The 26337-nt window shown below is 40.7% G+C and overlaps 4 protein-coding genes across 6 annotated transcripts in view; 3 read left to right on the top strand and 1 right to left on the bottom strand.

The window, feature by feature from the left end:
• The first annotated feature begins 28 nt into the window (after positions 1 to 28).
• LOC128890384 (uncharacterized) lies at positions 29 to 2818 on the top strand. The gene is made up of 8 exons (XM_054148823.1): positions 29 to 495; positions 657 to 816; positions 885 to 997; positions 1075 to 1206; positions 1286 to 1493; positions 1569 to 1713; positions 1785 to 1899; positions 1989 to 2818. The coding sequence occupies exons 1-8, from the start codon at positions 304 to 306 to the stop codon at positions 2142 to 2144; spliced, it is 1221 nt and encodes a 406-aa protein (XP_054004798.1). The 5' UTR covers positions 29 to 303; the 3' UTR covers positions 2145 to 2818.
• A 9458-nt stretch (positions 2819 to 12276) lies between these two features.
• LOC128890335 (ATP-dependent helicase brm) overlaps positions 12277 to 26337 on the bottom strand; it is a 25709-nt gene continuing 11648 nt past the window's right edge. Inside the window, exons 3-10 of one of the 3 annotated variants that reach the window (XM_054148734.1) lie at positions 18555 to 20449; positions 18403 to 18476; positions 17605 to 17878; positions 16939 to 17077; positions 16693 to 16854; positions 13707 to 16616; positions 13454 to 13628; positions 12277 to 13376 (exon numbers count right to left, since the gene is read on the bottom strand). In XM_054148734.1, coding sequence (XP_054004709.1) covers positions 13228 to 13376; positions 13454 to 13628; positions 13707 to 16616; positions 16693 to 16854; positions 16939 to 17077; positions 17605 to 17878; positions 18403 to 18476; positions 18555 to 20449 — 5778 coding nt within the window. In that variant the 3' untranslated portion in view covers positions 12277 to 13227. The remainder of the gene's footprint in view (positions 13377 to 13453; positions 13629 to 13706; positions 16617 to 16692; positions 16855 to 16938; positions 17078 to 17604; positions 17879 to 18402; positions 18477 to 18554; positions 20450 to 26337) is intronic. The other 2 variants (XM_054148736.1, XM_054148735.1) reach the window with 2 other exon arrangements.
• On the top strand, positions 22590 to 25698 carry LOC128890342 (inositol monophosphatase 1-like). Its single transcript, XM_054148753.1, has 5 exons — positions 22590 to 22743; positions 23831 to 23964; positions 24361 to 24623; positions 24799 to 25056; positions 25147 to 25698. Exons 1-5 carry the CDS (start codon positions 22675 to 22677, stop codon positions 25281 to 25283), a joined length of 861 nt encoding a protein of 286 aa, XP_054004728.1. The 5' UTR covers positions 22590 to 22674; the 3' UTR covers positions 25284 to 25698.
• The window catches only part of LOC128890341 (uncharacterized), a 2746-nt gene continuing 2256 nt past the window's right edge, over positions 25848 to 26337 (top strand). Inside the window, exon 1 of the mRNA XM_054148752.1 lies at positions 25848 to 26133. Coding sequence (XP_054004727.1) covers positions 25933 to 26133 — 201 coding nt within the window. The 5' untranslated portion in view covers positions 25848 to 25932. The remainder of the gene's footprint in view (positions 26134 to 26337) is intronic.

Genomic DNA, 26337 nt, shown 5'->3' with positions numbered 1-26337 from the left:
ACTAAAACCGCTCACTCAGCCGCTCAGTTAGCTGTGTCGCACTTAACCATTATATTTGACACGTCGCGTCCCGTGTGTATTTACTTCACACAATATGAATTATTTTTGTGATACCTTTTATTGAATTTGTTGATTTTGTTAGATCGTTTGCAAATATTGAACGAGCAGCTATAATGTTCCCTGGCGACGACGACAGACTTCCCGTGACAATCGTGTCGTCGGAAGTTTTTTAACCTACGTGTCAATTGGGGTTAGAATCGCGCAAAGCGGTCGTGCGATGCGGTTGATAAAAATTAGCTAAGCATGCCGAAATTTCGAATGCTGCCGCGAACATCGCGGATCGTGGCATTGTGTTCTGCCGCGAATTTTATAAACGCTGCGGATCGTGTTATAATGCCTATAGCAATCGTCCGTATGACGGATGAATTCAAATGGAATTTACATTGGCAAGGTTGGATACTTTCCGCGTTTGCCGTTGGTTATTTTACTAGTCAGGTACGATGGAGTATTTGATATTCAGATAACTCGTTATTAACTCACACTTACGACTTTCCACTCCATTTTAATTTAACGAATTGTTGAGTATCCGTTAGGGAGCATATTGTTTCTTACCATACCATATGTGACAGGTTTCTCTAATGTTTCTGTCCAATTAGATTATTGGTGCAAATACTGCAAGCCGGTTTGGATGCAAAACGGTACTAATGTTAGCGGTGCTACTATGGTCTATTAGTACAGTCATTACTCCAATTTTGGCACAATCAGTTCCATTGCTCATAATTTGTAGGGTAGTTCTAGGACTGGGAGAAGGTCTAGGTAAAGTATGGTTACATGTAGAATACTGAAACTTTGTTTTGGTAGATCTAGAATTATATTCTTTGTAGGTCTGCCAGTTATTTTTCACTTGTTTGCTCATAATGTTCCTGTAGAGGAACGTTCTCGTGCATTCGGATACCTTGTAGCTGCTGGTTCAGTTGGACAAGTAGTTGCATCTATTGTAAGTTTCATTAGTCTATAATTTACTTATGTGTCCTGATTAATGAATTTCATTTAAAATACACAAAATGCTTTCAGTTGTGTGCAAATTTAGCATGGCAAACAGGATTTTACTTATTTGGATCTTTTGGTATCATATGGGCGTTTTTATGGCTAATACTGTATCATGAAACTAATTCCCAAGACGAGATTCCATTATTTGTACCTAAGGTAGTCACTCTGTTTTTTAAATTATTAGTCAATGTAAGAACGAGTCCGAGCGACTAACCGACGGTTTTTTATTTTTCAGGTAACGCAAAATAGAAGTTTGCGTTGGATCGAATTTATTTCACATTGGCCTTTATGGGCACTGTACATAGCACATTTCGCAATGAATTGGAGTAACTACATAATAATGCAATGGTTGCCAACTTACTTGTCCAGAAATCTGTCTGCTAATAAAGAAAGTATTAGCTTGACAGCGCTTCCCTACATTGTAAATTCTCTCGTTGGTATCGGTAAGTATCGTCTAAGTTGTATTTAATATAAAAGCTGTACAATTCTTGTAGGAATAATATATTGTTCTCTTGCAGTTGCTGGACACAGTGCCGACAATCTCATACAGAAAAGGTGGCCCATCTTGTCCGTGAGAAGATTAATGACGAATATAGGCCTAGTCGGTCCCGGCGCATTTTTATTAGCATTCTGCGCCGTGGACAACCTACTTGCTGCAGTGATGTTAATATTAAAACTTACTATGTAAACTACCAAATAACTTTTATTATTAATTTCGACTTTCTCTATCGTAGCTTCGTTTCGATATCCATGGGACTTTGCGCGTGTAACTCTGCTGGCCATCTTAGCAATCACGCGGATATAGCACCAAATCACGCGGGAATTACTTTTGCGGTTTCCAATACCATCGTAAGTATCAAGTTTAATTAACATTATTTGAATAAATACTATCTGTTACGAATAAGTAAAGGAAACAATCGATTGTATTTTCTGATTAGGCAACCATACCAGGTATCCTGTGCGGACCATTGACGGCTGAATTGGTCACTGCATCGAGCGGTCGATGGATGCCCGTTTTCGTTTTGGCTGCGGCGATCAATTTCACGGGGGCCATCATATATCAGAGTCACAGTTCTGCGCTTCCAGTATTGTGATATGTTCCGTCGGGAAGGACTGTTGCGAGTGACCATCGTCAAACTCTGAAGATTGATACGACCATTAAAGAACTTGCTGCGAAAATATACCTTCGAATCGTGTTTGTCGTTCACGATCTTTTTAAAAAAAATTTTAATCGGAACACCGGTATAGCACATTTGTACATCACACGTCGGTTATTCACAAACGTATCAGAATACGGAGTATGTATGCTGTGAGAAAATTTCATACTCTTGTTCAGTTTACAGTTGCAACGTCAGTGCGGATCGTTGTTTTTACAAATAGTGCCATAGCTTTATGCACACGGTGGAATTGGTTGATCGTGTTAATTATCGAATGTAAAATACAGCCTAATTAATTACGACTTTTTCAAATATTTTTTAACAATGATCGGGGAAGGATTTTGTGATACGTTCAGACATAATATTAACAAAAACAAATGAAATATTCATTTGTCATATAGAGAATGAATGTATATTCTGTATAACATAAGACTGTATATATACATAGAAATTTACCTGTCACATATACATTTAAATGTCTTTAAAGCACCGTCAACATAAAGATATTATTAATGATTAAGCAAACAATGTATTAGAATATATGACAAAAAATATGTTTTCTATAATATGTAAATTACATCTGTAAAAAGAATAGTTAACCTTTAATTTTATTATTTTTAATATTCAATTCTACATGGGTTTCAGTGAAGCATCCTTTCTCAAATAATCCGACTGGAGCACGCGTGACAATACATTTCGAGGCAGACCAGTACTCGATGTATGCATTCCCATTTTTATGAAAGCGTTTTCCCTGAGAGTGGGTGTCGTTCCAGTTTGTATCGAAGTATCAAAGCACGATGCATTACTGTCTCGCACTAAACGATCATCTTTCCTTGCAAATAGATTTTCTGTATCTGGTTCCTTGGATGCTTTACCACTTTCAGTTTTCACATCCATTATCGAACTTTCTACACCGATGCTTCTAATTCTTGAGCAATCTTTTACATCACGATTTTCAATTCTCACCCCAGGGAGAGAATCTTCTCCTAACGGAGAATGCTCTTCGTAGTCACGATCCATGTCGTAAAAATCGAAAGATTGCACGTTTAATTTCTCCATCATTCGCGCCAGGTCCTCTGGGGACGAAAACAATTCTTTTCTCTCCGACTCCTCGTTGTTGACAAAGTTCCTCTCTGCATCGCTAACGTAGTTCTCCAAATATTGCTCTATGTCGGAACTCATCTGTTTTCTATTCCCTCGAGTCCCTTTTCTGAAGTTCATCGATAGACCACTCGATTTAAGAGCATCCTTGACGTTCTTAGTGCTCGTATTAGAAAGCAGAGATCTCATTTCAAATTGTTTGTCCGTATGGATGCTTTTCAAGGCGCTGCTTGGAGCACCATTCGAAATTTCATCGACTATTCTTTTGTCGGTTAACTTCTCGTAGGGACTTCCCTTTGGGAAAAGTACTTCCCTGATTTCATCAACTTTCTCTTCGTACGAAGATCGAGGAGCAATTAACGCCTTGTTCGCGCTTCGCTGCAAATGCTGGTTCGATTTTGGATCCATGTACGATCTCTGAATTCTGTCTATCTCTCGTGACATCTTGTCCAGAGTGTCGTACAATTTTTTGCTTCGAGTACCCGAGATGAAATTCTTCCCTTTGGCCCATCGATTGCCAGCTCTCAACGAGTGCCAGTCTGATTTCACTTTCTCTACTTCGCGATCGATCTCGCTGACGGGATTCCGTTTTCCTTGAGGGGCAAAATTTAGTCAGAAACTTAGTGGAACAAATAAGGATATTTATTAGAGTATTGTAATACAATCTCACGTCTTTCGTCGCGATCCATGGCCAGTCCCTCTGTTCTCCCTTGCTGTTTTATATTAGGTAAATTGGTGCTCTTGTTATAATTTGTTACATCTTCCAGTTTTTCGAATTTGTTTGGAGCGGAGTCACAGCGCGATTGCAATTTAGGTAGAACAGCCGTACTCGACAGATGGGCTCGACCATTGCCAGAGAAATCTGGAAATATATGACTGCTTAAACGTGGGTCTTTTAAGTATAAGTATTACCTAAGTATTTTTGCTAAATAAATAAATCGGTCGATAGAAGTTTACCTCCTTGGCCAATGTTAGAGGAGCTTTGAGATCCTGCTGGAGCAGAGCTTTTCGAACTTGTTTTGGGATTTCCGAATGGATTGAACTCGTACACGAAATTGTGCGTGGCGGTAACCCTCGTTGGCTTCCTCCCTTTTCTGGACACGCTTTCTGTAGACTGTTAGTGTTTTCCACGGCATTACAAGCGATTTTAGAATATTAATACAAATTTAATTTAACGCATCTAACTTTGTTTAATTTCCATCTTGGCGCTCTCCTTTCAACAACATCCGTATGCAGCTGGGCCTTTTTGCATTTAAAATGTTGCTTCAATTTGCAGCGATGGAAATCCACGTCAGAGGTGATTCGATCTTCGGGACTCGTTGATGTCTGCGTTTCTTTCTTATCAATTTTGACCAGGCGCGGCCTGCGAAGTTCCACAAGTCAGTCTTTTCCAAAGCATCGCAATTCGACTACGTTCTTTTTCTTTAGTGAGCGTACTAACATTATGTCTGTACGCTTTGTTTGTCCGGTCAGCGTTATGAAAACAAACGTGAATTAAACATACTCCATTATCGTTCAACTACATAAATAGCCACAGTTCACGATAAAACAGATCTTACTTGTTATAAATATTGGCTCTCACGTAATCCTCGATGATTTGCTCCGGTTCGACAAAGTGTTGGAAATTGAATACAACTTCTTTCCCTTTCTTAGAGAAAATGGATCCCTGGCGAACGGGTTTCCTCTTAGTGGAGCTCCGAATATGTTTGTACCAAGTCTTACGATCGCTAAAAAAAGCACATTGTATTTCTCCTTGGCGACTTCAACTCTCAAACGCAACATTTAACGGTGTACCTATCGTGACGAGAAGGCGATACCAAGTCTTTGAATTTATCAGCCCTTTCCTTGCTCTGTATTTGCTGCTCTGTGGCTCCAATGAACACTGACAATCCGTTGATGCGTTTGATCTCTTCACGATTCTGTACCTTGGACGCTGACGAGGTCTCAGGGTACAATGGCAAAAAAGTAGGCACGCAATGTGGTCTGTTGCAACTTGGGAACCCCTCGAACACCCTCGCCAGTTCCAGAAGTAATCCTTGGATCCCCTTTTATCTTTCAGAAAACTGCTGCGCGCTCGTAACCTGTCCGAAACATGTTTTGGTTGAGAATATCGTTTCCAGAAACGAAATAAAAGAATGTTTCGTGTCACGCGAACTTGGCAAACCAAGGAGAACCGAGGAGAACCGAGGAGAACCACGAAGAACATCTGAATACGCACTCAATGATGGCGTTTCCAAATTTCTCTTAACCCTACCAAAATTATATTCTCTGTAAGAAACAGTTTATAATTGTTCCCTGACTCTATCCCCTTGCAATCTTGCAACATTATCGTGACAATGCTCGCAACGTTCGATGCAGATCAACTTTACGACGGATCTTTGCAGCCCGAGGTAAAACCTCTTCAGGAGTTTTCGAAGGTAAACGGAGTTCAAAGGAAAAATGAGAACTCTTCAGCGTCGATTAGGCGCATTCAGAATCTTTCGAGGGACGAAGCACAGATAAGCATCACGATGAAGACGAGGAGCATCTCTGATCTGCAAGGAGGGAACACCTCTTCAGGTACCACTGTGGTGACAATGCATTCCAAATCGACCATGAACAGAAAGGACATAAAGAATAATTTGCCTCAATCGCCGTGCCAATATTCTCCGAGACGAAGAAATGAAGTTTCTAAAGATAACGTCGAGGAGCGCCTTACATCGAAGGCTCCTGACTTCTCGACACCCTCGAAGAGCCCTTATTCGTCCAAGAAGCAAGGTAGCTATTTATCTTCCCACAGCGCACGCAAAATCGAAGACAGACCCATCGGAGACGCTCTCTTCAGTTGTCCTTTCGAACTGGTGGAGATCTATTCTTGTAATAAGGATTTGGGTTTCAATAGACGATTCTCTGACGCAAGTCGAAAGGGAAGCTCGATGAGGTCCTTTCCTAAAGAGGACAACGAATCGTCGAAATCCTCTATCCTGGGAGAGGACGTTTTCTCCAAGGTAGGATCGAGTACGTTCAACAGTGCCACGCACGATGGAAACTCTGTGAACTCGAGCAAAAGCGGAATTTCGAAATGGATGCTCGACTTGAACAATTCTAGCGGCTACGAACACTTAGGAACCGATTTCTCGTCGATGGAGAATGCAGTTATCGATACGAGAGACAAGAAACCGACTGAGAAAAGAATGATGAACGTAGATAGTTTGCTATCGACGAAGAGTACGATGGTAGAGGTAAAAGAAAAGAGGCTTAAGTCTGAAAGAAGGAACGTAGATGCGGACATGTCTTCACTTGCAGTGATTGATGTAAAAGAAAGAAGACTGAGCTCTGAAGGAAGAACTGTAAATATATCGCCAATAGAGACTACAAAAGTAAAAGAAAGCACATCAAATTCAGTAAGAAGACACATGGATACCAAGAATATGTCGTCGGTGGAAAGTACAGTGAACGATATGGAAGAAAAGGGATCTGATTCTTCGATGAAAAACACAGCGATTAATTCAAATGAATTCAGTACAATGAATTCCGACAGAAACAATGAGAAGAGCATAAAGGTAATTATCGAGAAGCGTAAACCAGAGAAAAGCGATGTCAGCTCCGATGAGATCCTACCCAAGAAGAGTAAAATCGATACAACGTTGACGGGGGATCCTGAAAAGAAAATGGCGAAGTTGTTAGTCGAAGATTTTAAGTCTCTTAACGTGGAACAATCGAATGTTAATTACGGGGATGCAAAGATATGCAAACTTCTTACGAAAATCTACGAGCAGCTGTCCAGCGATTGGGAAAGGATGGAGTCCATCAGGACGAAACAACATGGCGACGTTTCTGTCGGTTCTATTTGCTCGAAGATGACGTTGCGACTGTTAAACAGTACCATTCAAAGGTACACTTGAGAATGACTCTTTTTAGTTTTGACCTTCTTTTTCTGGAAAGTTTGACCAAAAAAATAAATTAACATAAACTGAACATTCAACGAATTTAAAAGCTGTTCTCAACAGGTGCAGGAATTATATTTACGGTGCGAACGACAGTTTCAAAGCTGAATCGGAGATCACAGAACTTTTTTCACAGTATGTCGTCCAGTTGGTGAACGCTGTGAACAAAAATAAACTCGTCATCGAACAACACGGTGAAAAACATTTTCCTGGACCAAATAATTATTCATATTCTGAGTATAACGAATCCTTTTCACTTGCAGAATGTCGCCTAGAGCACATGCAACCAGAGTTACTTTGGGAAAAGAGTGCAAATGAAGAAGTAAGCCTTAATATACGCTCAGCATTTTCATCTTTCAGTGAATGTACAAAATACTTCTAATTTATTCAGAGAAGGATTCTGAACGATGACGCTACGTTCTGGGACCGCTGGACACGCGAGATAGGCTGCGTGATAGGATCCATCTTCAGCTCAATCGAACGAGTGATAGCTGTGAACGAAGAGAAGGAGAATGTGCCAAATCCTCGACAATACAATTCAACGAATCGTAGGCCGACGAATATGGTTGCTAATGATAGAAAGTAATTGTTGTAACAATTAATGCTTATCGTAAATAGTAAATAATCCTCATGTATTTAAATAGTGGGTTAATTTTACACAACGAAGTTGGTGTTTCAGACAGAAGCATGGAGTCCCACCAAAAATCACCAAGGTAAACCTTATGAAGAAAGAGAGTTCCATCGAAACGCAGATGTCTGTCTTAAATTCGAATAATCAGGTGATACAATCAAAATCCAAGACGTCTATGAAACAGGTGATTACTCCCAGAAGTCGAGAGACCAAGTTGGCACCCCAAGGTGATAAAAAGAAGCTACTTTTCATTTTTAAAGCATCTCATTGTCTCGTTGACAGTGCAAGGAAGAAAATAAATATTTGAAAAATAAAGAACGTGAGAAATAAAGTGAATGGAAAAAATGAGAATGTAACAATAGAAAGATCTTTGACCTGTCTTATATTTAGAAGCCGTTCAAAGCAAAATCGTCGAGAAGAGGACGAACGATAAGGGAAAACTGGCGAAGAAGCCAACGTTGAGCGCAAATTTCAATCAATCGAAGCAGCCAATCTCACGACAGAAGCACCGTGCATCTAGCAATCCCCAGCCAGTTTGGAGACCTGGTGGATCGGTGAAACTTCCATCGTCGAGTAGCGCAACGACGATGATGCAAAAATATCGCCCATTCTGTCACACCAAGGAGAAGACCAATCAACCAAACGAAAATATAAAGTGAGAGTATAAAGTTCTCTTCTACTTCTTCTTCTGATGCATTTTTTTAAATAATCGACGAAAATTCTCACGCAGAATGCCTGCTAACAAACGTGGAGATTCGTTGGACCGTATCGTATCCAAGAAGAACTTGCTGAACGTTCAGAAAACTGTAGACGATAACGGCAAGCGTACGACGAAGATGTGCAACAATTTTATGTAAGTTGCGATATTAATAGGCGTGGAAAAGCTCATGTATCGTACTCATAGTTCAAAGAAAACAATAATTAAGGATTCAAGTTTATCAAATCTCCAATAACAGTTGGCTTCTTTTTCAAAGCAACGTTTTACTAAGAATAAATTCATCGTGCTTCGTTTTCCAAATTTTATTTTCAGAGAGTCGAGACAGAGACGAGTTGCGAGCGAATCCAGGAAAAGGGTGTCCCAAGAAACGTATTCGATGAAGGATATGGTGTGCAATCTGGAACCAGACGGTTCCAAGGTCTCTAGCAAGAGGAGCAACACAAGTTTGAAGACCAGCCCCAGACTGAAACTAAGACCAGGAATTCTGAGAGCCTGGTCGAAAGGCTACAACGAAACTCTGCATCATTCAGAGTCTGCATGCTCGAAGAAATGCGAGAAGACGTCGTCGTGGGAGAAGATGGGTCGACAGAAGAGCTCGAAGGAATCAAGAGTTCTTCAGGTACTGGAGGATATTATAAAATCCACGCCAATAGAGAAAACAGGGGACAAGAATGCTCAAAACGTAGTGGACTGTTATCGTATTCGAGCTGAAACAAATTCTCATCGTTTAAAGGAGCCAACAGGTGTCAAGGAAGAAAATAAAATTCACGAGGAAGTGCCTACGAGGGATGTCGACTCCATCCTTCATAAGAACGATCATTTAATAAGAAAGCTTCCAGAAGCTTCTGTGACCCATGATTTTGCTCCACTTCCCATTGTAAATGACAAAGAAGATGTCAAGGATGTTAGAGTAGGTGTCGATCTAAAAAAATCCCCTCCGTATTCCAGTTTCATTTCCATAGCAAGTGCAAGCTGCATGGCGGACTTCAGCTCGAGCTCAGACTGTGCAACTGCAGTTGAATCTTCAAAGTGCTGCCAGACGTCCTTCAACTCTATTTTTTCGTCCACGTCGAATTTGGAACAGAAGGAAGAGAAGTCCAGAAGGCACGCCAACTTACAGGTATCTTTCATTGATCGCATCGACGATCCACAAGAGTGTAACAAAGAAAAATCTAAGGATCTGATTGATAAAGAGAAGTCTAAGAATGCGTCAGTTGTCGAAGAAGAAACATTCAAGGATCTACCTGTCGTCGGAGTAGAAACACTCAAACCATCGGCAGCTAGAAAAGAAAAGACCAAGTGTCCATCGCCCACAAAAGAAGAAAAGTTCAGCTTATCGCCTGTTACAGAAGAGAAATCAAGAACGAATCCTCATTCACTGTCGTTGACCATACTGAAAGAATTTCTTTGCAGTCAGGGTGTTGACGTAGACTTGGTGAACAGAGCTGAACAGCGTCTGAAAGACAGACAGAAGACACGTAAATGTTCAAGGAAGTCTGTCAGCTCTATTGATGCCACTGTTCCAGATGTTACAGACAGTTCAGTGACAATGTTGGAGAAAGTCACTGAGAGCAAGAAAGAAGATTTTAGCCTCACAGGTAAACAAAAGGTAATTGGTAAGATTTCGAATGAATTTATTACGAAAAAACTCGATGCTGAAACATGTACAGAGAGGAATATCAGCGACGCGTCTTCTCAGACTAGTTACCAATGGACTACAAGCAAAAGCTTGCAAACTATTCCTGAGGAGATCATTTCGAAGAAACATCAGGAGATGGAAACACAAACGGAAATTACTTCAGTTAAGCACGTGGTCAGCGAGTGTCACGAAAAGACACCTAAAAAATTCAAAAACTTTAGAAACATTTCTTCTATGACAGACTCTCCTCCTAAGAGCAACAATTTCACGGAAACTATCAAAGTTTCATACGTTTCGAAATCGGTGGCAACGGAAGTCAATTTTCCAAAGAACCCGGAAGAAGATCGTCATAACTTCAATTCACCCTTGATAACAGTCAAGGTACGCGATGATAAACGTGTCGGAAGAACGATTGGTAAGGATGATCACCAGTTGAAACGATTGTTAAATGAGATGCAGTGTCAGGACGAGTTCTCGATGCATTGCGAATTGGACGCGTCAACGTCCTCCTTGGATTTGTCTTCTGAATGTTTAAATTCGAATGAAACAGAGGACAAAGAATCGAATAAATCTCTTCTCAAAGTACTTTCTAGCGAAACGATAGCTGCTTTGCAAATAGCTGCGATTCGAGCCCAAAACGTGTACAAAGCTATAGGCATTTACAAGCAGAGTTTGGAAGGCAAGCTGAAGAAACTCAAAAATCAGACCGAACTCAAGAAAACAGAAAAGGAAAACGTGGAAAGTTGCAAGGAATTGTTAAAAACCCTGTACAAAAGTAACGTCGATATCGTTATAACAAAAAGCTGTGACCGTTTTGATAGTGACCACGACATCGAGCCTATCGAGGTTTTGAAGAAACCGGAAGTTGTCTTATCTTCGAGTGAAAACTCAATTGAACGCGACAGTAAATCTGACGAAGCAATTTTTAAGGCCACTTCCACGCCAACTGTAAATGCTTCGATCGATGGGAATGTACTTGACGTGGTCGAATCATCGAGCAGCGTTCTGTTGAAGGACGTGAAGTCCTTGGTGGAGTTCCTCATCCACGAAACAGAAGGGGCAAAAGTTAATCAAATATACTGCGTTCAGAAGATCCCAAATGGTTTGATATCTAGGTTTCGTGAGAAAAGTTTGCAAGTGGAGAAGAAGAAGCTGCAGGATGAGTTTTCGATTTTCTCCAGGGAGAGTGTGTTGCCTCTGGTCTATGGTATCGTGTGCTCCTTTGTGTTCTGGTGTTTGCAATTTACGATCTCCTGTGACAACATTTTATGACTTGTTTTATCCTCTGCGTCCTGTTTGTGTCTTTTCCCTTTATTTGTATTTGTAAATGTTCTTTAGATTTGTATCTTGTGTTTGTAGTTCTTTCTGTCGAATAAACCCTATGTATTTGCGTTTACTTGTGCTGTTTAATACGCACATGATAATAAGAAATATTGTTACAATTTATTTATTAATGCTGCGTGCTTTAAATTATTGGAAATGCATAAACACATCTTGAAACTAAGAAATTACTCTTAATGATTACATAACCAATTCAAATTTCGCGCGTGTTTACAGTCAACCCCAAAGCCATCTAGTGACGAGAGGGTCGAACTATTATTCGGAGTTTGGTCAGCGCCTCTATCGGGAAAACGCTCAAGTTTGTCCTCAATAGTTCCTTCTGTTGCTGCTAGATGGCGCCATTTCCGCGGTTTTTTTTACCGACACGTCGATACATTACCATCCTGTCGGTAAAAAAAACAGCAGAAATGGCGCCATCTAGCAGCAACAGAAGGAACTATCGAGGACAAACTTGAGCGTTTTCCCGATAGAGGCGCTGACCAAACTCCGAAAATTAGTTCGACCCTCTCACCGCTAGATGGCTTTGGGGTTGACTGTAAAAACGCGCGAAATTTGAATTATGCAATCATGAAGAGTAATTTCTTAGTCTACAGATTTGTTTACGCATTTTCAATAAGTAAAATTCTACATGAATTAATTCGGTGATCAGGATTAATAGATATTATATTTATTTATGCATTTGTTTGGAAGGAAATAAATTTTGTACACTGATCTTTTTGGACATTTTTTAAGATTTATTCACTTATACATAAGGTCAAGTGGCAATACAATATTAAAGAAATAATCATTTTCACGATATGGAAATTTAGACAAAGGTTTTCCTGCTGGTTGCTAACTTATGTTTAAGGAGCAAGTTGTCGATTTTCGTCGCACTTGCTACCTATATACGCAAACAACGGAAAGCAGCAAACAATGTTTAAATCGCACAAAAAAATTATTAATATACGTTTCTAATTTGTTCTAATATATGTGTATCGATCAAATGTTGAACTTTAAAAATCAACATTTTCTGTACATACACACATCTATATATCTTCACTGATTAAATTGTCAGTCAGATATAGCATTAGCAACAAGGTTAAAGGTATGAAATTATGTTAAACAAATGTTCGATATCTTAACACCATTGAAAATACAAAATCTTTCAAATTGTTCAGTACTTTACTATCATCTTTTTATATATCCTCCACAAAATGGAGTATGCTGCTTCCATCAATTTTATCTTCGAATATATATACCTTGTCCAAATGTAATACATGGTTAGATCTTGGTATACCCGCTTTAAAATTAAAATAAAATTACATACTGTTATTTAACACTAAATGTTACTGTACATAGTGGCACGTACGCCCGTTTTAAATAAGAAATAATGATCTGTGACCGATTATAGTTCATGGCGCTTCGTATCAAATCTACAGTACTGGATTTAACGTAGACTTCAAAGGTTCAATTGTCAGAAGCGACCAGATCTCTTGGATTTCCAACCTGATCGGTAATAGTACCTTCATACTATAATCAAGTTGTTCAATCGCTTCCTTGCATAATTTCATATAGTTTAACTATATAATAACAATTGTGCACATGGATAGTAATTCAATCTGAGACAGTTGGTTACAGGAATCTTAGCCATCTACTGTCTCGTGTATGCTAAAAGATCACAAGTCTCAGTTGTCATCGGCGTCGTCGTCGTCATCGGATATATATTTCTTTGTAACTCTCTTCCTTCGACCTCCTCTGCCTTCGCCCTTCTTTCCTTTCAATTTAATTTTCATTCTTACACTAGAATCAGCATCAGACCCTTCTTCACCATCACCTTGAAACAATCATATCCACGTCAAATTATTTATAATCTTTTATTTCATCGTGATAAATCGTAATAATAAAAAGTACCTTTATCATCAATGTCTGAATTATTACCCTCCTCTTCGATACGTTGACGCGCATTTGTGAACACGGATTGTAAGACGATAGAGTCTTCGTGTATCAGAGAAGCTTCTTCATTATAAATTTGCGCATTCTTGCAGAGCTGCATGAAATCTTTCTCGAGATCATCGAAATCGGCGTACTAAAGAAATAAATCGATTAGTACGAATATAACTATAATTAATAAATAAAGACGCATGGAAAATGAATGTATACTTGCCTTTCCCTCTTCAATTTTTTGAAGCAATTTATTGATGGTTAGTGGCTTCTTAATAATTTCATAATAATCTGGCAATTCTCTCCTAGATGGTAATTTCATAAATGGTTCGCTAAGTAGTCTACCATCCGAGCTGTCGGTGTAATTAACAACTACCATAAGCAATTTCTTCATAGCCCGTTTCATTTTCGGATCAATCGAGGATCCACCGCCTCTCCGTTTCTTTGGTATAGGTTCGTCGTCTTCTTCACCCTTCTTTTTTCGTTTTCGTGTTTTCTTCTTCTTCTTGTCGTCTTCCTCCTCCTCTTCATACTCAGCACCATCGTCGTCGATCGCTTTCAGCCACTCCTTCTCCGTTAAGCTATCCGTATAATCGACTTCTTTTCGTTGCCTCGAACCTCGTCCAAGGAACCTATCTTCGTCTTCTTCGTAGGTCCATCTTTCAACCTCATCATCATCTTTCACCAACCAATCGGGCAACTCAGCTTCCTCTAGCAATCGAGACTTTCTGTTCGGACCTAACTTTGCCTCTTCTCTTCTTCGTTCCAAGTCTAATTTTTGGAATGTCTCGAATTCGCCCTCGGTTCGAGCAATCATTTGATTTACCGTTTCGTCGTCCGGTACTTCGTTTTCTTCTTCATCTTCAGCATCATCTTGATGCAAGATGCTTTGCAAAAATTGTTGTCGCTCCGAACCAGTGGACTTCTGATCGAACATTCCCGCTTGTATAACCTTTTCGTCCATGTTCAATTTGTACCTGGCCGCTGCCAATATTCTTTCTTCCACCGAATTGACCGTCATCAGTCTAAGCACGCGTACTTCGTTCTTTTGACCGATTCTGTGTGCTCTGTCTTGAGCTTGCAAGTCCTGGTGAGGATTCCAGTCGGAATCGAAGATAATTACGGTATCCGCGGCTTGGAGATTCAAACCGAGACCACCAGCACGCGTCGACAACAAGAACAAGAAGTACTCAGAACCTGGATCGTTGAACTTCTTTAATAAGTCTCCTCTGTCCTCAGCCTTTGTTGTACCATCTAATCGCAAATACATAAATCCTCTCCAACTCAGATAGTCTTCCATGATCGTCATCAGCTGTGTCATTTGACAGAATAATAGTACTCTGTGATTAGTTGCTTTCAATTTCGGAAGAATCCGGTCCAACAGTTCAAATTTACCAGATGCACGATATAAATCAGGTCCCGTAATGACGCCAGAGCCCTGCGTGCCAACATGCTCGCAATACTTCTCTTCGATGGCTTGGAACATGAATGGGTGGTTGCATAACTTTCTTAACTGCACAATGGTGTTCATCAAGGCCTTGGCGCCTCCTTTACCCTGTTTTCCTTTTTCAGAACCGTCGGTTAGAAGTACACCCTTACTCTGCATGTGTTTGTAAAGAACTTTCTGTAACCCGGACATGTCGCACTTGATGATGTATTCGACTTTATCGGGTAATTGCGACTCGACTTCTTTTTTCAGACGTCTCAATAGGAAAGGACGTAATACTTTGTGCAACCGACGAATAATAAGAATAGTTTCTTCCTCGTTCAGTTCGACCTTTTCACCGGTAGTTGCGAATGGAGCGTTGAACCACTGCTCGAAGGTGCTGCAAGATTTGAATATCGACGGAAGTAGGAAGTTTAGCAACGCCCACAACTCGGGTAATTTATTTTGTAACGGTGTTCCTGTTAGTAATAGTCGGTGAGGAGCTAAGTAATGCGTATTCAGCACTTGCGTTAGTTTACAGTGATGGTTCTTCATTCTATGACCTTCGTCGATGATCATGTACTTCCACTGCAGTTTGGCTAAGACGCCTTTATCTTTAATGACGTACTCGTACGTAGTAAGCAAAACGTTGAATTTAGTGGCTCTCATTTGAGATTGAATAGCTCTTCTACCGGCCGGCGAGCCTTTGTACGACACTACCACCACACTAGGAGCCCATTTCTCGAATTCCAAAACCCAATTTGATAATGTAGACAACGGCACGATTATGAGGAATGGACCATTGACTTTCTTCTTCTCCATCAGGTAAGTCACCAGCGCTATGGTTTGGATAGTTTTACCAAGACCCATTTCATCGGCAAGTATACCATTAAGATTATTATTAAATAATGAAACTAACCACTCCAAGCCCTTTATTTGATATTCTTTCAATTTTCCATTAACCATGATCGACGCTTGCTCTGTTACTACTTCATGAACAGTATGCGCGATACTATAATACGTCTGTTCTTCAGTTTTATACTCGTCATCTTCCACTTTCGCTTTGTGTATTGTTTTCTTGACCTTTTCTTCTTCCGAATCGCCCGCAGACTTTTCTTTATTATCACATTTGTCGTCGCCATCGTTATCATCGTCGTCGTCATCATCGTCATCTTCGCTTTCTGACTCGATCGGTTCCCAACCTGGGTGAGATTCTAAAAATGCTGAAAGTTGGCTCATCAATGGCGCTTCTTCACCGGTTAACGTGCGACCGGTAGCAATTTCGATTACTCCTACGCGAGTGTCTTCGTTGGAGTTACCGTCTTCACCACCCTCGCTATCTTGCAACTTCTTCTTCTTCTTCTTTTTCTTGCGCTTTTGCTCCTCCACTTGCTTTCTCTTTTGTTCGATTTTATGTTGTTTAACCATTTCGGTCAGGTTACTAATGTATTCATCAGTCTGCGATAACAGGAAAGCTAATCGCTTATCTTTCTTTTGATCGATCAACTTTCTGTATCCTTCTTCATCTTCTGCCATAAGACGTCGCATACGTTCCTTTTCGATTCGTTCTTGTTCCTTCTTCTGTTCTCGTTCCGCGTTGGCATGATAATTGAGAACTGCTTTGTTAAGCCTGGCCAGCCTGGCCACGTTATTCCGATGGAACTCCTTGAAATCTTTACCATGTTGAAGCACAGAGTTAAGGAATTCCTGCAAAAAAAAAAAAAATTATATTTATAGTTGATGTACGTATTACTTCAATATTAAAAATTATTAATGTACTTACTTGATGTTTTTGTCTGCGTTTACGTTCTGCTTCCAACTTCTGTTGCTTTTCGAGTTTTTCGGTAGCTCTAGCTTCCCGAAGGCCTTGTTTCTTCGTACGCTTATAGGCTTTTACATTTACCGCAGTTTCTAATGTAGTGTCCTTCCGAGTGCACGCTAAGATCTGTCAATAAACAAATGTATGTATATCAATAATTGACGCAAGTGTTCATTATAAATGCAGCGACAATGTTTCTTTGGTAATTACCTCTGATCGTAATTGCCTTTGGAAATTCAATACTCTAAGCATTCGCAATTCGATCTGTGCTTGGACACGAAGATCTTCTGGCATATTGGTTGGTAAATTGCTCAATTGTTCCATGCGCAATGCTATACGCGCTGCCACCCTGTTATTACATATTCAAGTTTAATTACATATTATCAGCAGACATCTTGCATTTAATCAATTAAGGGGGCTCCCTCGTAAAAATATTTATAATCTGATATTACCAGAGTGCCTTCTCAAGATCACATACCAAGCAAGATGTACTGCTATCATTGTTTATAAAATTTTAAGAATTATTTTTTTCAGATGTTTTATCATTTATCAGTTGCATACTTGATAAAAATTATTATTTTTGTCTTGTATCGATGTTACTTAAAGTGCAATCACGATAGATTAGGCTATTTTGACAAATCCAGCTAGCACTTGTTATCGCGTTCTTTTTACCCACAATCTTTTCAGAGTAATATGTTTAAGACTCGAATCTTTAAGAAAATACAGAGAGGAAGAAATTTTTATCAAAAATTACCGGACTGCCTCCTTAAGACCACATAACAAACAAGATGTGTACTAGTTATTTAAAAGCAATTGAAGATGTACAATATTCATATGTATAAACAGTATAAAGACAATCCCAACGGATTAAGTTACTTTGATAAGTCCTGTGAGCACCTGTTTTCACGTTCTTGTAATATCAATAGCGGATCTAATCCAGCTGGTTTCGCCACGCTCGTTACTCTGTTAGTCTTGGCACCTGGTTGAGGAGGCTGTTGCTGTTGCGGTGTTTGACAACCTGGCCTCGGAGGAACTGCGGGACCGATTACGTTTGGTCCAGAAATTTGTGGACCTGGGGTGGCAGTGGTTCCTTGAGATGGATCTATAGGAGCACGTTGTCCCATACCTGGAGGAGGAGGAGGTGCTCCACCTATTTACATTAATCTTACATCAAACCCTTAACGCGGATCATCCTACTCTACTTTTGTATTTTTCCATAGTACAATTCTACATTATTTCTGAAAACGAAATGCAAAGTAGCTAGAAATGAAAACTGTGTTCATATCAAACATCGATTATACATTCTGCTATTAAATAGTTATAAGAGCAGTATCGTAGGCAGTTGCAAAGTCAACTAAGATGAACGTGCATGCGTACGGTATAAGAGGGTAGCGATTTTATTCCAGTAATCAATCTTTTATAGTCTTAATTTGAGATTGGGATGCCTTCTACTAATACAAATAAAATTTATTTTTACATTTACACGCAAACAAATTTCATTAGTTAACAAACAGCAGCATTAATGAGATTTAAACTAGAACAGGCAAAGTAGGCAAATAAAAATACAAATCGGTAAGTAAGCAACAAATATCGGCACAATATTAAGCAATACAAAAGATAGAGTAGTCACCTACGACACAAAATGTATATTACAAATTTCAATGTTACGCTTACTTTGAAGAGCAATCGTTAGTTGTTGCGTCAACGGTTGGTTCCTCGCTAATAACCGATACGCCATTATCTGCACGCTGTAAACGATTATATGTGTAATGTATATTCCTTGAAATAATTACAAATTAACCAATGCATTATTACGTATAACATACCGTAGCTGTTGTAATTGCTGCGAACTAAACGCTTGTTTTTCTCCCATATTACCTTGACGAGCTCTTAAAGCGAGTAATTGGGAGTAGCGAGGATCTTCTTGAAGTCCTTTCTCTTCCATAGAATCGATGGCTTTTTGCAGAGCGTGTAAGTTTTCCTGGCCAGCACCAGGAGGACCTCCAGGGCCAGTAGGGCCAATTTGTCCGGGGCCAATTTGACTCATTTGATTCACGGATGCGCCAGGCCCCATTGGCGTCGAACCACCAGGAATAATTTGTTGATTTTGAGAACCAGGTCCCATTTGACCTGAAGATGGCTGTCCGGTTGGTCCGTTCGGTCCCATTTGACTCGCCCCGCTATGACTCAGCTGACTGCTTGGTCCACTTGGTCCTATTTGATTAGCAGGCCCGCCAGGTCCCATTTGACTTCCAGGTCCACCAGGCATCATTTGTCCACCAGGACCACTGGGAACCATCTGTCCTCCAGGTCCACTGGGTCCCATTTGCCCGCTTGGACCATTTCCAGGGCCTATTTGTCCTCCACTTACATTTCCCGATCCCATTTGTCCACTAGGACCGCTTCCAGGACCCATCTGTCCACCAGGTCCACCACCTGGTGGCATCGGATTTCCAGAAGGATTTCCTGGACCCATTTGACTTCCACCTCCCGGTCCCATTTGTCCACCAGGGCCATTTCCAGGACCCATTTGTCCTCCTGGTCCACCACTCGATCCCATTTGTCCCCCAGGACTGCTTCCAGGACCTATGGGACCTCCGGGCCCATTGCCAGGAGGCATCTGTCCTCCAGAACCACTTCCTGATCCCATTTGTCCGAGACCATTCGGTCCTAGTTGTCCTACAGGACCACTTCCTGGGCCTAACTGGCCAGCTGGTCCTCCAGGTCCCATTCCCATCTGCGACGAGGGACCTCCCATGTTTATTTGACCTGGACCGTTCGGGCCCATCTGCGAAGGTCCGTTGTGACCCATTTGCCCTGTTGGACCAACGGGACCCATAGGACTAGGCCCCATTGCTGATTGACCGCTGGATGTCATCTGGTTTGGACCGCCAGGGCCCATTTGATTAGGACCTCCGGGTGGCATCCCATGCGTATTAGGACCCCCAGGTGGCATCTGTCCTGGACCTCCAGGTCCCATGTGACTTCCAGGCCCACTGGCGCTCATGTGCCCTGATCCTGGTGGACCACTCGCGTTCATATGGCTAGGAATGGGCGGTCCACTGTTCAGGTGACTTCCTGGTCCCGGGGGACCACTGGCGTTTATGTGCGTCGATCCTGGAGGCCCGCTGGTGTTCATATGTCCAGATCCTGGAGGACCATTCGTGTTTACGTGGCCTGATCCTGGTGGTCCATTCGTGTTCATGTGACCTGGACCTTGTGGTCCGCTCGAACTCATGTGTCCTGGTCCCTGTGGGCCACTTCCACCCATGTGACCTTGTCCTGGAGGCCCGCCCATGTGACCACCAGGACCTCCAGGGACCATTTGGGAATTAGCTGGCCCGCCAGGACCCATTTGTGGGCCTGGTGGACCACTTCCAGGGCCCATTTGCGACGGTCCTTGGCTCATGTGAGGGCCACCTGGTGGTCCACCGCTTCCTTGTCCCATGTGACTTGGTCCAATAGGTCCTGGACCACCTGGCCCCATCTGACCAGGACCTCCTGGACCCATTTGACCAGGACCTCCTGGACCCATCTGACCAGGGCCACCTGTGCCCATTTGTCCTGGTCCGCTGTTACCCATTTGATTTGGACCAGACTGCATCATGTGAGACGTTCCTTGAGGTCCGTTTGGTCCCATCTGACCAGGAACCATGGGTCCTCCGGGGCCTTGTTGGTTGTTGGAACTTTGATTGGATGGGCCACCGGGTCCACTTTGATTCTACAACAACCAACGGAGAAAAGTTTCTTTTTTTTTTTTTTTTTTTTTTTTAATTCCAATAATTGTCTATAGATACAAATTTAAGTATCTATAATTTAAATTTAGAACTTGCATTCGTCTAGGAACGAGTAAAAGGTTGTCCATCTTTTATTTATTACTCGCAATTTTTATTTAGATAAGAGCTTCGTCCGTCTCTGTCTGGAGAATGTATCAGCGCCACTTGCAGGCACGTGTACGTTGAAAGATTCGAGCTATCGAGCAGACAAGGATTCTAAGCAAAGTGCATGGATTGGCAAAACATTTTTAAGTAAGTATAATATTTCACTGTGACGACGAAGTCAGCATAATCTCTTGACCGTGACCCTATGGAAATGTTTCGAATTGGTGTGGAAAAGTACGGTAATTAGAGGAAGAAGAAGTATTGAAGATAAAAAAGACGAAGTCTGGAAGATAATGGCAGGCAGGTGTGTCGAATCTATTGATTCTATGTCGCTGTCGTGTACAACTGTTTTGCTTTAAAAAAAAGTCAATTACGGAATATTAATGTTACAAAGGTAACAACCAATAGATGCAGTTTTGCATCAAAATCACCGAGGGAAATAAAGCTGATGGTCCACAATTTATTTCTTGTTTACAGATTAAATATAGTCCTGTTCAAAAAACGTCGCACGAAACGTGTACTTCCACGTGAGAGATTTTTGAAACATGTACTCGCTCCCACGCGTTATGTAATTTGAGTTCAATTCCAACCGAGTACATAAGTTCGGTCACTTTGTAATAGTATTACGATACAGTTTATCCATTACCAAGTAAATGACTCAAAGAAAACATTGATATTACGAGCCTCCTGTATGAAGGGATTTGCGCGAAGAAAATAATCTTTACCTTATCTTAGAAATTGAATTGAAAAAGCGAAAGAAAGTTAAATTTATTATATTTAATCCTCCGTCGATTTCACCATAAAATTGGAGCAAAAATACAACACAGGTAATAAATGTCCAATCGATTACGATTGTTGTTTCGATCAGTTTATTTTCCTAGATGCTACTTTTACAAGAGTGTTTCGTATGCAAACATAGAACGTGGCCGTGTTCGATAGCTGCGATACAATTGTAACGACCATTGGTAAACTTGAATCGAGGAAATTCATTGTAACACATGTTTGTACATATATCGCGGTGATAATGGTCACTACAGTTCCGTGTGCGACCAGCGCAGTGACGTACCGTCAAAGATTATTTTGTCTGTACAGATAAAAACGAATACGATCATCTGTCATGCACGTGGTCCAGGTGTGACATAACTGCACACGCAGCCGCGACGTGAAACAACTCGATTCAGCAATGTTGTGGACTTTAACAGTCTTACTTTTTTCCCCTCTATTGTATTTTTCATTAACAAGAAACCAACGGAAATGTGTCTCGAGTGTATGCTAATCGAGCCAGGCAATTTGCCGTTCGAGACATTCAGGTGCCAAACTGAGCAACTGAAATAAAGCTTACATTAATTACTTAGGGTATAGGTTCCTAACAGTTCTTACTGAAATTTAGAAATGTACGGAATGTGCTCAGAAAGATTTATTTATATATTCCATGAATTTAGAATTTTTTTGTCAGAGACTGAAAGGAATATGAATAAGGGTGTTATTATGGGGCGTTTAATGCCAAGGAAAGGATAAAGCCAGGGACGTTTGTTTTTTGTTAATTTTCGTACAAAAGTGTCCAAGGGTCAAACAGATCGAGATTGATTACATATTATACGATAACATTTAAAAGATTGCTTTTATTGGTTTACTACTACTACACCTACTATAACTAATACCAATACTTCTTATTATATATAGAGATCTTGCAATGTGCATGGGTGTGACTGACTTTTGATCGCGTTAAACTGTAATATTTCCAATATCAGAAAGTTTACCATACACTAATTAAAACTCCCAGTAGCGAGTCCCAACCCCTTCGGACGAGTCCCGCGAGCAATGTTGTACGAATTGCGCAGTAAACCGATTATTACATGAAATCAGTTACTGATAATCACATGTAGTGTACATGAAAAAGAAGTCGCGGAAATACATGTCTGATGCTAGACTGCGTGAACGCAACGTCCTAGTGGGGGTTGACAATCGTAGCATAAGAACAGGGCTTTGGCGAACGATGATGTTACTTTGAATCGAGCTAGTTGACAATACAGTGACAGACGTTGACTTACACACGACATCCAACATGGCCAACAAAGAGGAGCTTAACTATTGCTACGATTTCGTTTTGAAGCTCACCATTGAATCAGGAAAGGTACTGTGTTTAATTAAGTTCCTTTTACGGATCGATAACTCGTTTAATTCGGTTGTTAACAAAGTAAAGTATGCGTTAATATTTGTTAACAAGACGGAGACGTGATAGGCACAACTATTTCTATTTAAGGGACAACTCGTTTTTAAATATTATTCGCGTTAAAATTGATTTTGTAAAAGTTTCAAGATAATTACAGAAAATGCTAAAAGTTTCTACTAAATTCTGATACAACTATCGTGTACCATATGCAAATTGTACACAAGTATGACACGTTTATCACCGTTAGACAATTCTGTATGCTGCTGCATAATACCTACATAGTGGCACGGCTCTTTAAAAACGTCAGTCGTACTAATGATCCTGCTTATACACATTATTCGTTTTGGAACAGTTTTAAAGATTTTTCGAGGCATAGAATCTGATTGAATATTATTTATTTATTTTTTTTTTATTTTACGAAGGGATTAGCAAGTATATCCTTATATGCTGGATGAATTTTTAGAATCCTGATTTAAGGTGGTCATCGAAGAATTAAAGTAAGAAACATTTAGTAGGAAAAATATGATAGCTTTGCAATAGGATAAAACTCCGAACTTCAAAACGGCGCAACCCCCCGAACGAAAACATTTGTATTTATTTTTATAAAAATCGTTCGCTTCAATCATTTTTATTTGCATGGTAACAAATCAATTTGTTGAAACTTTATAACGATTAAATTGCACGCGTAAAGATTATACAGAGGGGAGATGTCATGCATTGTTTTCGCCTTACTGCGGCAACAAAGTCGACGAAATAATAAATCATATCAAACGCGAATGTGACATAATTGCAAGCGGAAGTGAGGAAATAAGAATGATGTAACTACTTATCTAAAACTTCATTCACTCGAAGGTCACTTATTTTTTATTATACTTTCATACGTTGCGCGTACTATAATCAGTACCGAGCTTAACGAGACTTATTCTTGACATTTAGGAGCAGATAAAAATGGATAAATATATTTTATTTCCTCTAATTTTATCGAGTAGGTAAACAAAGACTGGGAACAACACGAAGTTGGTTTAACAAAGTACTTACCCTTTTTCAGGTGATTCGGGACGCCATTCAGGGCTCAAAGAACATCGATACCAAAGCTGGGGACTGGGATTTAGTGACACAGTACGATAAAAAAATAGAGGAGATTCTGATAGACGGCATAGCGAAGGCATTTCCAAAGCATAAGTAAGCGTTTCTCATAAGAGGAGTGCACGATCCGAGCAAAGTTCGAATTGTAATCCTTTGGGTTATAGTGGCAAGCGTAATTATCGCCTCTGCGCTCTGTTTTTAATTGTTTTAACATATTTCTCGGTAGTCGGTCGAGCGTGCATCGCACCTGGGCGTTTCCCGCTCGAGGGAAAAAGAAAATCGCAAGAAGCATCAAAAGTAAACACGAATATCATATCTTCGTGTAACTTTCCATACAAACTGATAAAGTAGAGACTGATAAAATTAGTAACGAATTTTCTAGTTTAAATATTAGTGTGAATCGTACACTCCTTGTCAATTACAAAAAGACATTTAATTATAAAAATAAAATTGAACGTCCGAAATTGATGCTTATACATTCATGGTTTTTAGATTTATTGGCGAAGAAACCGTATCGTCCTCAAACCATTTGCCAGATCTGACAGATGAACCGACATGGATCATCGATCCCATCGATGGAACCACGAATTTCGTTCACTCATTCCCTTTCGCTTGTATATCAATCGCGTTGGTGGTGAAGAAGCAAATAGAAATTGGTATCGTTTACAATCCAGTATTGGAACAGTTGTTCACGGCTAGGAGGGGACGTGGAGCTTTCCTGAATGGAAAACCCATCAAGAGCTCTCAAGCAGATAGTAAGTCAGTCAGCTTTAAGAAAGTTCTCTCGACGTTCCGTCTCTTCTAAAAATAAAAGAATCGGAGAAGAAACTCAGGATCAGTCGAGCCTCGTGTCCTCCGAGGCTCGAACTTTTACGCGACACTAATCGGGACTCTAACGACACTCTCGTTGCAAAAATGACGTGCTTTCAGAATTGGAGCACTCGTTACTGTGTCTAGAGGCATCGTACGCGACGATGGAGAACGTCAGGGATACTATTCTTGGAAGACTGGAGGCTTTCGTTTCGGTAGCTCACGGAATACGAACAATGGGATCAGCAGCGCTGACTCTTTGCTACGTGGCGATGGGTGCAGCGGAAGCTTATCACTCTGACAATTTGTGGCCTTGGGATGTGGCCGCTGGTGTACTTATCATCAAAGAAGCTGGCGGAGACGTGATAGACACAAATGGTTCGCGTTGCTCGGCACAACCTTATAATTAAGTCGCGAAAATGAGTTGACCATTCGTTGCATAACGCTTGCATTCTTCCTTCATTTCAGGTGGTGAATTCAACCTCATGTTGCCAAGAGTAATCGCAGCCGGTAATTACAAATTGGCCAAAGCGCTATCGGCGCTGATAAAGAAAGCAGACGCTAAGACACAACAAAAAAAAATTAGCAGCGGCAGCAAGGCGTGATCATTAAGAAATAATGACACGTTGCTCACCCCTTACTGTTACACCGTAAATGGTTCCCTACTCGAGCAGAATCTAATAGATCGGTGAGCAATTAGTTGCGATTAATATCGATTCGTAGATCAACAATGTACGCGATTGGAGTGCCCCAAAACCGTCAGTAATTATACAAACAATGTAGCAGTATTTTTCAATTGGTAATAAGCAAGTTGAAGTACCTAACAAACTGAAGTCGGATTACGCTGCTAAAAGAGGTGTCAGCCAGTGACCTATTAACCGTGTTGATCGTGCTAATTTTTTGTGCGAAACGCGCTAACGGATACCTTTGCCGACTGTAACTGTTTTTTTTTTTTCTTCTTCAGACGAACGATGAGAGTCGTAAATGTTTTCTAACTTAATAAATTTTTCTATGCCGAAATGGAGTATTTTATTGATTTTGCTGAACGTACTTTAAGCTTTTCACAACCATCCTAGCGCACTCGTGGTCCTAACCAATTCAGAAAGGGATGCAGCTTCAGACGAAAGCCGTCGTCGATCGTGCTGCGAACTTCAAATTCGTCGGGAAACGAACCCTCGAAACGGACCCCCTTCTCGGGTCTCGAACGATTTATTACGTGTGCGATACCGCATCTTAGATAAGACGTCTTCTTGAATGATTAGGTTCAACCGTCTGTGTCCTTTGGGCGCTACTGTATCGTCACTCACGACGATAAGAATATCACGGCACGTTGATCGCGCGTTTGATCGTTCAGTCGTCAGGTCGAAAGCTTCGCAATCGGTGACAATGACGAGCGAGCAGGACATTAAGAATTACTTTGAGCTTGCCAAGGAGCTGACCTTGAAGGCAGGCGAGGTGAGTTGAGCCACTTCCTTATTTTAGGAAAAAAGATTTTATCGACGGTGACTCGGTTTCACAGTGACGGTTCAAGTTAGCTGATAGTAATTTCTCGCGCGAAGTAAAAATAACGAACAGGTGACAAATATTACTTTGTACAGAGCAATTAACATCTGATTTAGGATAGTCGTAAGAGTCTTTCACCTACTTTATCTCGCATAC

This window comes from Hylaeus anthracinus, unplaced genomic scaffold, assembly GCF_026225885.1.
Source record: "Hylaeus anthracinus isolate JK02 unplaced genomic scaffold, UHH_iyHylAnth1.0_haploid 12000, whole genome shotgun sequence".
In the NCBI taxonomy this organism is placed as follows: Eukaryota; Metazoa; Arthropoda; class Insecta; order Hymenoptera; family Colletidae; genus Hylaeus; species Hylaeus anthracinus.
This window is presented reverse-complemented; position numbering and strand designations above follow the sequence as displayed.

Excerpts from the sequence above, each read along its gene's own strand:
- LOC128890384 (XM_054148823.1), top strand. The coding sequence starts at position 304 with ATGCCGAAATTTCGAATGCTGCCGCGAACATCGCGGATCGTGGCATTG. Across the intron at positions 817-884 it reads AGGACTGGGAGAAGGTCTAG|GTCTGCCAGTTATTTTTCAC; the intron begins GTAAAGTATGGT and ends TATTCTTTGTAG. Across the intron at positions 998-1,074 it reads GACAAGTAGTTGCATCTATT|TTGTGTGCAAATTTAGCATG; the intron begins GTAAGTTTCATT and ends AAATGCTTTCAG.
- LOC128890342 (XM_054148753.1), top strand. The coding sequence starts at position 22,675 with ATGGCCAACAAAGAGGAGCTTAACTATTGCTACGATTTCGTTTTGAAG. Across the intron at positions 23,965-24,360 it reads AAGGCATTTCCAAAGCATAA|ATTTATTGGCGAAGAAACCG; the intron begins GTAAGCGTTTCT and ends CATGGTTTTTAG. Across the intron at positions 24,624-24,798 it reads CAAGAGCTCTCAAGCAGATA|AATTGGAGCACTCGTTACTG; the intron begins GTAAGTCAGTCA and ends ACGTGCTTTCAG.